Source organism: Chiloscyllium punctatum, chromosome 48 (genome assembly GCF_047496795.1).
Source record: "Chiloscyllium punctatum isolate Juve2018m chromosome 48, sChiPun1.3, whole genome shotgun sequence".
Classification (NCBI taxonomy): domain Eukaryota; kingdom Metazoa; phylum Chordata; class Chondrichthyes; order Orectolobiformes; family Hemiscylliidae; genus Chiloscyllium; species Chiloscyllium punctatum.
Window position 1 is genome coordinate 42149608 of NC_092786.1, and position 14117 is coordinate 42163724.

The window sequence follows — 14117 nt, forward strand, 5'->3', positions numbered from 1 at the left end:
CATAACCTTGTGGCTCTTAAACTCAATCCCTCTGCTAATGAAAGCCAATACATCATACACCTTCTTAACAACCCTGTCAATATGGGTGGCAACCTTGAGGGATCTGTGGACATGGATCCCAAGATCCCTTTGATCGTCCACGTTGCCAAGAATCCTGCCTTTAACCCTATGATCTCCATTCAAATTCAACCTTCCAAAACGAATCACTTCACATTTTTCCAGGCTGAACTCCATCTGCCACTTCTCATCCCAGCTCTGCATCCTATCAATGTCCCTTTGCAACCTACAATAGCCCTCTACACTATCCACAACTCCATTAACCCTCATGTCATAGCAAATTTATTCACCCACCCTTCTACTTCCTCATTCAAGTTATTTAGAAAAATCACAAAGAGCAGAGGTCCATGAACAGATCCCTGCGGAACACCACTGGTCACCAAGCTCCAAGTTGAATACTTTCTATCTATTACCACCCTCTGTCTTCAATGGGCCAGCCAATTCTGTATCCAGACAACCAAATTTCCCTGTATCCCATGCCTCCTTATTTTCTGAATGAGCCTACCATGGGAAACCTTATCAAACGCCTTGCTAAAATCCATTTATACCACATCCACTGCTGTATCTTCATCAATGTGTTTTGTCACATCCTCAAAGAATTCAGTAAGCCTTGTGAGGAATGACTTGCCTCTCACAAAGCCATGCTGACTATCTCCAATCAAACATAAACCAGACATAAAAATGACTGGTCTGTAATTCCCAGGATTATCCCTATGCCCTTTCTTGAACAAGGGAATAACATTTGCCACCCTCCAATCATGTGGCATTACTCCAGTGGACAGTGAGGATACAAAGATCGTCGCCAAAGGTGTAGCAATCTCTTCCCTCATTTCCTGTTGTAACCTTGAGTATATCCCATCTAGCCGAGGGGACTTATCTATCCTCAGGTTTTTCAAAATTTCTAGCACATCCTCCTTCTTATCATCTACCTGTTCAAGTATATCAGCCTGTTTCATGCTGTCCTCACAAACAACAAGGACCCCCTCACTAGTGAATACTAAAGCAAAGTGTTCATTAAGGACCTCCCCTACCACCTCTGACAAGTTCCCTCCACTATCCCTGATCAGCCCTACCCTCACTCTGGCCATCCTCTTGTTTATCATGTAAGTGTAGAATCCCTTGGGGTTTTCCTTAATCCCACCTGCCAAAGCTTTTTCATGCCCCCTTCTAACTCTCCTAAGTCCATTCTTCAGTTCCTTCCTGGCTACCGTCCTAGAACCCTGTCTGATCCTTGCTTCCTCAACCTTAAGTAAGCTTCCTTCTTCCTTTTGAATAGATGTTCCACATCTCTGGACACCCAAGGTTGCTTCACCCTACCGTCCCTTCCTTGCTTCACTGGGACAAACCCATCCAGCACTCACAGCAAGTGCTCCCTAACCAACCCCCTCATTTCTGTCATGCATTTCCCTGGGAACATTTGTTCCCAATTTATGCTCCACAGTTCCTGCATAAGAGCATTGTAATACCCATCTCCCAATTAAATCTTTTTCCATACTGTCTGCTCCTCTCCTTGTGGAAAACCACTAGTCACCAGCTGCCATTCTGAGAAGGATCCTTTTATCCCCATATAAGGTCATTCCTCTGATGCTCCAGGGAAAACAGTCTCAGCCTATTCAGCCTCTTTCTATAGCTCAAATCCTCCAGGCCTGGCAATATCCTTGTAAATATTTTTTGAACCCTTTCAAGTTTTACAACATCACTCCTATAGCAGGGAGACCAGAATTCACACAATCTTCCAAAAATAGCCTAACCAATATCCTGTACAACCGCAGCATGACCTCCCAACTCCTATATTCAATGCACTGACCAATAAATGAAAGCATACCAAGCGCCTTTTTCACTATCGTATCCACCTGCGACTCTACTTTCAAGGAACTATGAACCTACGCTACAAGGTCTCTTTGTTTAGCAACACTCCCCAGGATCTTACCATTAAGTGTCGAAGTCCTGCCCTGATTTGCCTTTCCAAAATGCAGCACTGAAGAGTGTGGTGCTGGAAAAGCATCCTAATGCTGCCTGACCAGCTGTGCTTTTCCAGCACCACACTCTTCAACTCTGTTTCACAGCATCTGCAGTTCTCACTTTCTCCAAAATGCAGCACCTCACATTTATCTAAATTAAACTCCATCTTCCCGCCTCAGTCCATTGGCCCATCTGATCAAGATCCAGTTGTGCTCTGAGGTGACTTTCTTTGCTGTCCACTACAGCTGCACTTTTGGTGCCATCTGCAAACTTACTAACCATGTCTTCTATGTACACGTCCAAATTATTTATATAAATGATGAAAAGCAGTGGACCCAGCATGGATCCTTGTGACACACCACTGGTCACAGGCCTCCAGTCTGAAAAGCAACCTTCCATCACTGCCTTCTTCTACCTTCAAGCCAGTTCTGTATCCAAATGGCTAGTTCTCCCTGTATTCCATGTGATCTAACCTTGCTAACCAGTCTACCATGAGGAACCTTGTCGAATGACTATATGGACTGCTGAATGAAGTCCATATAGATCACGCCTACCTCATTAGTCCTCTTAGTTACTTCTTCAAAAAATCGCAATTAAGCTGCTCATGAAGAACTTTGAGGTTTGCTGGTCATTGGCTTCACTGTCACATCATGTCATTGGCTTCATTGTCACCTACTTTTATCTTCAAAGCTGCTAACATATTGTTGAAGTAGGATTTCCCCATTCTGAATCCAAACTGAGTCTCATCAACTCAATTGTTGGTATACCATCAAAGCAGAGATTTGTTGTGTACAGGGTTAATCTGAATATGTAAACACAACCACATGACTTGTAGGAGCTGGTTCGCTCTGACAACGTGTCTGAGTTGAAGTCTCATCCTGTATTAAATTAGTGTTTACCATTTTTCAAATAAAAGGTAATGTTTGCAGTCAACAAAGACTCCTGCAATGTTTATCAACTCCATTCTTGGCCACAACCAAACTAAAGTGGCAGAATGTTTAACTTTCCTCATTTACATTGAGTGGAAATATGATGTAAAGTCTATAGTTGCATATATCTGTTGTCATTTTCTAATAGTGAGGCCATAGTTGTCTATTTATGGCCTTCTGGCACCCCCATGCCTCCATCCCATGTCGAAAGACTCCTTTCCATTAGATTATCTGCACTTCTGAAGATATTTCTTTAGTCTCATAATACTCTGGAATAAATATCATTCATCCCTGGGGATTTACTTGTTTTGAGATAGGTTAGCCTGCCTTAGACTTCCATCTCATTTGTAACAGAGCCATTGATATTTTTGCATCCTTGTTTATCTGCTTGTTTTGCTAATTGAGTCTGAGGAGCTTCCACTATTCTAGACCAGTGGACCTCTCTGGCAGCCGTGACATCAGTGGTGCTCCATCTTGACTTTGTGAACAAATGCCATTCCTGTGGAGTTCCCCTCCAGATATTCAAGGTGGCCATTTCCTGAGGTATCTGCTCCAGCACAGGATAAAAGCAAATTACTGCGGATGCTGGAGTCTGAAACAAAAAAAGAGAAAATGCTGGAAAATCTCAGCAAGTCTGGCAGCATCTGTAAAGAGAGAAAAGAGCTGACGTTTCGAGTCTAATTGACCCTTTGTCAAAGCTTTGACAGACTCGAAACGTCAGCTCTTTTCTCTCCTTACAGATGCTGCCAGACTTGCTGAGATTTTCCATCATTTTCTCTTTTATGCTCCAGCACAGTATCTGGGCAAGCCCTGGCATCTTGTGGATAGCCATCAGCTAAGGCAAGAGGAAAAGGCTCTGAAGGAAGTCAACAAAAATCATTCCCCCATAAAAACCAAAATAACTGCAGACACTATAAATCAGAAACAAAAACAAGAATTGCTGGAACAGCTCAGCAGGGGTAACAGTATATGTGAAGAGAAATCAGAGTTAACATTTCGGGTCCAGTGACACTTGCAAGGGTCACCAGACCTGAAATGCTAACAAAGATTATCACCCACCTTCAATACACACACACAGATATGTACACATGCACACATATACATACACGCACACACAGATATATCCATATACCCACACAGATGCGCACATACACACACAGATATATACACAATGCACACAAACACGCACATACACATACACACAGATATATACACACACAAAAATATATACACTCACATGTACAGAAGTGCACAAACACACAGATATATACACATACACACACACATACACATAGACAGATATACACACATACATGCACACACATATATACACCCACAAAAATATATACACACAAAAATATATGCACTCACATGCACAGATGCACACATACAAACACATAGATATATACACATACACACATATATACACATGCACATAGATATATACACATACATGCACTCACATATATACACATGCACACACACAGATATATATACATGCGCACGTTCAAACACACAGATACATATACGTTCACACACAGGCACAAACGCATACATATGCGGGTGTGCATCCACACACACAAACACACACAATCACATATACACACACACAAACACACACACACACATACACACACACACACACAATTACAGAGCACCTGCTTGGGGAGTCTTGTGTCAGTCATGCAAACAATGTGCCCAACCCATTGCACCTGATTACGGGTGGTCAGTGCCTCAATGCTGGGTTGTCAGCCTGTTTAAGGATGCTAGTCTTGGTGCGTCTTTATTCCCAGTAATTTTCAGGATTTTGCGCAGACAGCGTTGGTGGTACTGCTCCAATGCCCTTAGGTGTCTGCCGGAGACAGTTCACATCTGAGAGGAATTTGGAGGGCATGAACCACCACAGCTTTGTAAAACATTATCCTGGTCTCAGATCTGATGTTGATGTCCTCAAACAGCCTTTTCCTCAGGTGGCAGAAGGCTGTGTCAACTCACTGGAGAGACACACACACACACACACACACTCCTCACTCACTCACACGCACATGCACACGCACACATACACTAACACACAGGCACACACATACACACACAATCATTCTTTATATTTTCTTGATTTATGTGTTTATATAGAAAGAGACTAGTTCTGACTCCAATGAGCCATGAACACTGGAATAACTCTGTTGTGCAAATTGTGCAATGAATTCAGTAAACATCCTGAAAACCAATAAGACCTCCAAATTACTGAAATTTGCCTTTTGGCTATCCGGCAATTCATTTTAAGTATGTGCTGTTTCTAAAATGAGTCTTTGGCTTTCAGCCCAAACAATGGTCTTTTTATAGTGTTCATTCTATCACAGTTTAAAGTGGGAGCATTTAGCAAAACAATGAGCTGAAATGACGGATGAGTTTTTGTCTATATATATTGACCAGGTGCAGTTTGGAGAATATGATGATAATAATTGGAATTGTACATTAAAAGTTGCTGCATTTCCCCTTACTGCAACTGCACAGCTTACACTGCCTGCTTTGTTCAGCCGATGACTTACCAGTTTTTGAGTCTTCGGGGTTTCCGTGTATCTTCGCCTGGAGTTACTAAGCTGGAAAAGCTAGTGGGCACTATTTTCATGTTACTGTGTTCACTGCACTTGGTGACTTATGCTAGCTGCTTTTTCAAAATGTCAGAAAGTACTTGATTGACCCTGTACCCATCCTGCTACTTGATGCATATGAAATAGAGACAACTATGAAGAGAGGTGATTGATTGATTGATTGAATAATTTATTGCTGTCACATGGAATGAGATACAGTGAAAAGTGTTATTTTGCATGCTATACAGGCAGATCAGACCATACAAAGTGCAACAGGGTAGCAGAACAGAGTGTAGAATACAATAATACAGCTGCAGAGAAAGTGTAGAGAGAGACAGAGATCAGAGTTAACATTTGGGAGGCCCATTCAAAAGTCTGATAATAGTGGGGAAGACAGTGTTCTTGAATATATTCATACATGTATTCAAACTTTTAGATCTTAAAATACTCAGCTTCAGCAACCTTTTCTAATCTGGTTTAGTTTGGATTTATGTTCAGCATGGACTAGTTGGACTAATGGGTCTATTTCTGTGCTGCATGTCTGCTTCCTTGTTCAGTACAGCCATGCTGCTGAGAGAGAGAGACAGACAGACAGACAGACTGATCATGATCATGAAATGGATCATGATCGTCACCCTTCGAAACGATGTTCATTTGAAATAAAGACTAGCATTGATTTATATCAAACCTTTCTTGACCTTGGGATATCCGAGAAAGCTTCACAATTAGGTGTTGTAATGCAGGAAAGGTAAGCAATCAATTTGTACACAGCAAATTCCCACAAACAGTGATATGATAATGGCCAGATAATCGGTTAGTCTGAAGTTGCTTGAGAGATAACTATTGACCAGGTCACTCCTGATGTCCTTCATAATAGTGCCTTGGGATATTTTGTCTTTACCCAAAAATCTAAATAAGGCCTCAGTTTAATGTAGCATTTGAAAGACTGCACCTTTGACTATGTAGCACTCCCACAGTACTGCACAAAGTGTGATTATTTTATGCTTTTTAGATTTTAGATTTGTGTGAGTGGATTCCTGATTCACTGATTTGTCTGGTCTTAGTTCAGATACCCTTATGTTCAATTAATCAACACAGTCGTAGCTCTCAGATAATAAGCATTTGGTACATGTCTGTTCAGGACCAAATTAATTTTTAAAGCAAGTACGTAAGCATATTATAACGAACCATTTAAGCTGTATTAAATTACTTTTTATGGTGCATGATTTGAAAGTTATCTATTTACAATATATTGCGGAAGGCAAGCTTTATTAACATAACAACATGAATGGTTTCCAGTGTGTTTACTACCTAATGTGTTGGTTACAGAGATGTTCCTAATGCTATGAATGTAAGTTTATCCCGCAATAAAATATACTAATATTTCACATAAACTGGCAATTCCCTATAGTTAGGGCTTGTGTGTTAGAAGTAATTTTATCTTTACAAGAATGGCGAGACAGTGTGTGACCTTTTTAAGATTTGAAGATGCATTATTCTAAGCATTTGGAAAGTGAAAGAATATAATGTAATATATTGAATGCAAGAGAATATATAAGAGAACTAATCTCACAACTTTATAATTTAAATACCCTGCAGTAAAGAAAATATTTGTGTATAAAGGAACACAATTGTTTTTCTTATTATTTAACACCACGTTGGCTAAAGTAACATCCTTTTTTGGAAATCATGTGTTTAGATTACTTCTTACAGTTGACTTTCTAACCTTCAAAATAAAATATCTTCACAGAACTGGCTGACTGTCTCTTTATTAAACTTCAAATCCCAAATGATAATATATTGTTTTACTTTTATCATTAGAAGTTTTTCACATAAAGTCCACCAAGTCCTCTCTTAAAGTTCTGGTTGCGTTTCTGAAATTCAAAACTTTACATGAATGGATGGTTTCAGAAGGAATTCGTGTTGATGCTAGAGTTAGGTTCCTTGAGACATTTCTTGCTCAAAAACATGTAAGTTCAAGTTGTGTACCAAATGTGTATAGCACTGTAAATTCCAGTAAAACATAAGAACATAAGATCTAGGAGCAGTAGTAGGCCATATGGCCCTTCAAGCCTGCTCTCATTCAATAAGATCATAGCTGATCTTTTTGTGGTCTCAGCTCCACTTACCTGCCCTCTCACTGTAACCCTTAATTCCTTTACTGTTCAAACAATTATCTGCCTTAGCTTAAAGCATCCAATGAGGAAGCCTCAACTACTTCACTGGGCACAGAATTCCACAGTCACAACCCTCTGGTGAAGAAGTTCCTTCTCAATTCAGTCCTAAATCTGATTTTGAGATAATGCCATCTTGTCCTAGTTTCACCTGCTATTGGAAACATACTCTCTACGTTTTACTTATCTATTCCCTTCATAATTTTATATCTTTCCATAAGATCTCCCCTCATTCTTCTAAATTCCAGTGAATATAATCCCAGTCCACTCAGTTTCTCCTCATAAGCCAAACCCCTCAACTCCGGAATCAATCTCGTGAAGCTCCTCTGCATCCCCTCCAGTGAACCAATTTGCAACATAAAATGTAGCAATAAATATGCAATACAGTGTACAAATTTGAACAATAAATTTTTCTACTTGGAAGAATTAATTGGTTTAACAGGTTTTGAATCAGTGAATATTGACCCATCAATATCATTTACAGGTATTTTGGTCACGATGAAGAGTATTGTCCAGCCAATAGCAGTGTGGGAGAGGAAAGCACCGTCTCACTCAATCTGTGCTCTCATGCTAACTGATGATCAGCGAACTATCGTGACAGGGAGTCGGGAAGGGCAGATTTGCCTCTGGAACCTGTCACCTGATTTCAAGGTTAGCAATTTGCAAAATAAATTGCAACAAAAATATCTACGCTTGTTCCTTTTGTTGAAATACAAGCATCTTGAAAAAAATCTTGATTTTGTGCAGTCTGGTACAAATAATATGTGAGGGAAAGAAAAATATATGCCTTTGCATTTATATTTTCAGTTTTAGAAAAATTACTTCTGTTAAGCATAGAACGATTTTTGTTCAACCTTATAATTTTGTGTTTGTGGCAGCCGAAGTCTATTCTTATACTGATGTGGTTTATAAGGTGATACGTCTTGTTCTGTATATACACAGCACACTAATGACCTGAAGAGTTGCACTATCTTGGGCTTGACTGAACTGTCATTTAGATGTTGTGGCTGGCCAGGAATCAATATGGGAAATTGATTTGTGCAATGTGGTAACATGCTCCTTTTTGCTTCATTTTGAGGTCACTGCTACTTCTCATCAGGCTAGACCATAGAGCGGGTGAAACTGTTCTGTGATAGTCATAACGAACGTTAAATAAATAGTTTAAACTCATGTTAAAATGGAGTTTACACAAACTTTGTTTCAAAAATCATTCAGAACGATATCATGATTACTTCAAAAGGGAGATGTTATGTTGAAGAGTTTGCTCTGGAATGCCATTCGGTGGATTTAATGTTGCTTAAAGCAATTTGACACAACTTTGTTTGGTTAATCAAATGTAGTGCAGTTTCACTGTGATGGTTAACAGCCTGGCACAAATCATAGACAGGAGAGGGGAAAGATATAAAAGGGACCTAAGGGGCAACTTTTTCACACAGAGTGTGGTACGTGTATGGAATGAACTGCCAGTGGAAGTGGTGGAGGCTGGTACAATTGCAACATTTAAGAGTCATATGGATGGGTATATGAATAGGAAGGGTTTGGAGCGATATGGGCCAGGTGCTGGCAGGTGGGACTAGATTGGATTGGGATATCTGGTCGGCATGGACAGGTTGGACGGAAGGTTCTGTTTCCATGCTGTATATCTCTATGACTCTATGACAATATTGGTTTTAATATTGCAGTCATTCTGCTCTCCAGGTGCAATCAGGACTCTTCACCTAAATCACTTGAAAATCATGCGCTATCCACTGCAATGTAATCATCTACTGCTGGGTGAGACACTCAGCAAAGTTGACTCAAGGGTGACCCTGCTCATCCTCCAGCCAACAGCTATTGGCTTCTCAGAGAGGCCTTTCTCTACCTCCGCTGTTGTTGCAACTGAAAGGGTCTGTCCACCAGATCGCAAATGCTGTTACATCTCGTTTGGTGACTATATCTCATCACCCCATCCCTTGCAATTTTTAGCTTCGGAATGGAAATCTTTCTCTTCATACTTGAGGACTTAACAGGAGAACTGTAGAAGAAGGGTCAGTGGACCCTAAACGTTAACTCTAATTTCTATCCACAGATGTTGCCAGACCTGCTGAGCTTTCCCAGCAGTTACTGATTTTGTATTGGAGCTGTAGAAATATTAGGCAAAATTCAGTGCCCTCCCCACGAGGCATATTTGGCGCAGGTGGGGAAACTGTTTAATCAGGGAGCTGTGGGCCACTTAACGAGCCCAATCCAGTGATGGGCCTGGGCTTCACCATGAGGAAAGCCAAAAAGGAGATCTTGTCGGGATGCTAGCTTTCCAGGGTGGGTCCAAAGCAACAAAACCCAGTAAAGGGACTTGGCATCTGTAACAGGGAAGATTTGCTGGGAGTCATCCCTTGCAGCTGACCACTCCCTCTATCCTCCCTGCATCAACCTGTGACCCCCACCACATCCCAACTGAAGCCTGAGTCCCTAGGTAATGCTGGGCTTTGGATGGGTGCAATGTGGGGAGCTGCCACTACTCCTTCGGTGGCGCCGCTGAGCACAGCACAGCTCCTTGGTGGGGAGGCGGGGTAGGGTTCCACTCCTAGCGTCCTTGTTCCTGGGGTAAGGGCTATCACTGTCACTTCATTCAGCAAGCCATCCTAAAAGAAGCTGGTCTGGAGTTCTTGCTTGTTGCCATGAGTGAGCGAAAACAACAAATGTCTTCATTAAAAACCACCAGATGTGTTTAAGTTTTGCTTTATTCCCATGTATAAATGCGATTTTGTATTTTCCTAGACGCTGCCAAGACACTTTCTGTTTGGTCACACTTCTCCCATTACCTGCCTGGGCAAAGCAAGTGAGAAGCAAACGTGTGTTGTCAGCGCAGCTGAAAATGGGTAAGTCTTCCTGACAAAATAGATTCATTGAAGTATTCATTTGAGCTTTGCACCATGTGCGACCAAGAAAGTCCGGGAGCCATTTCCAAACTTCAACCCACAACTCTCCTGACTGGCGCAGACATAGCCGTCTGCCTCTCTGACCCTTCTTCCCACCCTATAATGAATCACCTGGTCTCAGCTTGAGAACTCAGCACCTTGTGGGTATTCAGAACCTGATTATCACTCCAAATTGTATCACTTATATAATGTGAGTTTTAAGGCTTCTCACACTATTCCAAGACATTTGATCTGTAAATACCTAGCATAGGGGAAGAAGGCAGCAACTCAGTTGAGAGGTTTTATGAGCTGGCATCCAAGCTTAAGTTGCAACTTGTACTTGTTAGCATTTATTTTATATCGAATAGCTCCCGATAGCTTCTTATTAATGGTTTTGATTCTATGTTACATGTCAGTGCTGAGTCTCTGCACTGACGTGAAAGGCAATGTTGTAGGATTGGACCTGATGGTGTTGATCATATGACCGGATAGTGTTGTATAATTTATTCTTTTAGAGGCAGAGTGAATAAAAATTAATTTGCTGAGTAAGTGCACTTCAGGAGATTATTACATGATTGGCTTATGTACGTCTCACTGTAACTTGCTGGGAATGCTTTTGTCTTCCTCAATTTTGATTAAATAGATGGAGAATTGAAGATGACTGAGCTTTGATCACAGGTAGGAATAACAACAACCACCAGCAATTGGCCACATTTCATTACCGCTGCTCTCTGTGTTGATCACACAAGAAGTTTGTGGTTAAAGTTTAAGCCCTGATGAAGCAGGTGGATTTTATGGCATTAGAATGTAATGTCACAGCAGCAAAAGGTGCCTACAGGATAGACCTAACAATTAAAATAGTTTATAATGTGAAAGTCCTCCCAGTGCCATGTAAAATATTTACCAGCTGCTACTGACAGCAATTCCTGCTGTTTCTGTTTAGATTTGATGTGTGCATGGGTCTGTGTGTATGGCAGAGGGATATTCTGTTTTATTCTCGAACAAATTATGGTGTAAATTTGCCACTGGTGAATGAGGAACATTTCACTCTAACTTATTGCATTCTCAACAGTGCCATCACAGATGCAAATTCCTGGTGTTTTATATTTTCAGACACTTTTTAAAATTATTCCAAAATGTTTTGGCACCTATTCCTTCACATTGATACTCTATCTCCTGCCCATCTGCCAGCTTCTCTGTTATCTAATGCAGTTGTTCATAGATTGTCGCAATTTTCCATTCCTCTAGATTTGGTGTCATCTGATGTTTTCCACACTGGATAGCACAGACTTCATCTCACACCAAAGCCCTATGTCACATTGAAGCCAAACGTGTCTATGCTGCTCGACAGTGCAATAAGCATCCCAGTGTGTATTCCTAGCAGCATACATTGCCTCTCCAAACTCCTCATCAGTCTCCTCTGCAGCAGAACATGCTCATGATCTTGGCATGAGTCCTTTCTGCTGACGAATGAGTGACGGTGGTGTGCTGCATTGTCATATTGGTGGAGGTGTAGGGAGCAGATGTCAAGTCAAGATCCATTCGCTGGCTGTTCCTACCCCAGCGAGACTGTTGAAATGTTTCTGATACTGCAGATAACTCCTCAGGGCTAGACTTCAAGAATGGAACTTCATGATCACCTGCTCCCATTGTCTTCTCATCTTTCCCTGAGAGCCTCCTGGCTTCCTTTTGGAGCACTGCATCCCTCTTCCTTTCTCCTCCTGCATCACGTCAGGAAATCTGGAGAGCCTATTGTTTTACCACTTTGCCATAGAACCACATGCTACAAAACCAGTTTGCGAGCACCACTCGCAGTATATTATATTGTACTGTCTGTTGCCCTCTCTGTTTGGGTACTGTAGATAAGGTTAGTTCAGTCATGGCTGTCTGTAGATGAGCAAGTCTTTCCCAGTGCAGTACATTACAGATTAGATTAGATTCCCTACAGTATGGAAACAGGCCCTTCGGCCCAACAAGTCCACACCGATTCTCCGAAGAGCAACCCACCCAGACCAATTCCCCTACACTATGTTTACCCCTGACTAATGCACCTAACAGTATGGGCAATTTAGCATAGCCAATTCATCTGACCTGCACACCTTTTGGATTGCGGGAGGAAACCAGAGCACCCAGAGCAAACCCATGCAGACATGGGGGAAATGTGCAAACTCCATACAGACAGTCACCCGAAGCGGGAATCGAACCTGATCTCTGGCACTGTGAGGCAGCAGTGCTAACCACTGAGCAACCATGCCACCACAAATGATGTTGGGATAAAACTTTTTTCCCTTGAGGAATCAATGACTGAAGTAGGTTATGTCACCTTCGAATGCCCCTAAACTTGATTTTGAGGAAGTTTGATCAGTTTGAAAGATTGTTCCTTGTGAACATTATATTTATCTACAGTGAGTCAGCCAGTTGTTGATGGCAAAAGCATATTGAAGGCATACTTGGGGACAATAGGAATATCCAATCCTGACAGAGAGGACTAGTGCAATTACACAGGAAAGTTTCACATTTGACTGAAAGCAAATAAAATAAAAAGTGAAGATAAAGCTGATATTTTCCTCACTGTGATGGGGCCAGATGTATTTGAGGTGCTGTCCAACTAGTGATGTCTACAAGATCCTAGGACAGTGCAATGTGCTGAAATTAATGAGATTGGATTCATATCATTGCGTGGCACGGTGGCTCAGTGGTTAGCACTGCTGCCTCACAGCACCAAGCACATGGATTCGATTCCCACCACGGGCAACTGTCTGTGTGGAGTTTGCACATTCTCCCCGTGTCTGTGTGGATTTCCTCCCACAGTCCAAAGATGTGCAGGTTAGGTGAATTGGGCATGCTAAATTGCCCATAGTGTTAGGTGCATTAGTCAGGGGTAAATATAGGGTAGGGAGATGAGTCTGTGTGGGTTACTCTTCGCAGGGTTGGTGTGGACTTCTTGGGCCGAAGGGCCTGTTTCCATACTGTGGGGAATCTAATCATCATGGCATGTTACATGAATGCAATTGCCAAGTGAAACATTATGTTCTTAAATTAAAGAAACTGTCTTGTTGCTGTAGACATGGTGTGAACTTAGAAATTGACAGTTGAGATATGTTCATAGGAAACGGAAAGAAAACTAAAATTGATAAGACCATAAGACCTAAGAGCAGAAGTAGGCAATTCAGCCCATCGAGTCAGCTCTGTCTTTCACTGAGATCATGGCTGATCCAGACCAAGCTTTAGAGCAAAGGCAATGAGATGACATGGGAAGAGGTCTATAAAGAGGCTGCAGGACTGACGTGGCAGGAGGAGAGTTATAGATTGTGAGGGAGCTCCTTTTCCAGGGAAGGCCCCATGAATTTCAGTGAGATCAAGACCCTGGCCCCCAACTTCGTCATCTCAGGAGTTGGAAATTTGAATATTCCAGTTCCCCCATTTCGAGTCAGAATGCTCTGCATGTAGGAGAGTCAGTGATATTCAGACAAGATACAGGAGTGGAGGAAAATGCTCCAGCTCTTG

At 41.7% G+C, this 14117-nt stretch overlaps 1 protein-coding gene across 1 annotated transcript in view; it reads left to right on the forward strand.

Annotated features, from left to right (window-relative positions):
* Positions 1-14117, forward strand: part of LOC140468936 (WD repeat-containing protein 72-like) — a 300146-nt gene that overhangs the window by 22003 nt on the left and 264026 nt on the right. Inside the window, exons 2-3 of the mRNA XM_072565060.1 lie at positions 8198-8364; positions 10471-10571. Coding sequence (XP_072421161.1) covers positions 8212-8364; positions 10471-10571 — 254 coding nt within the window. The 5' untranslated portion in view covers positions 8198-8211. The remainder of the gene's footprint in view (positions 1-8197; positions 8365-10470; positions 10572-14117) is intronic.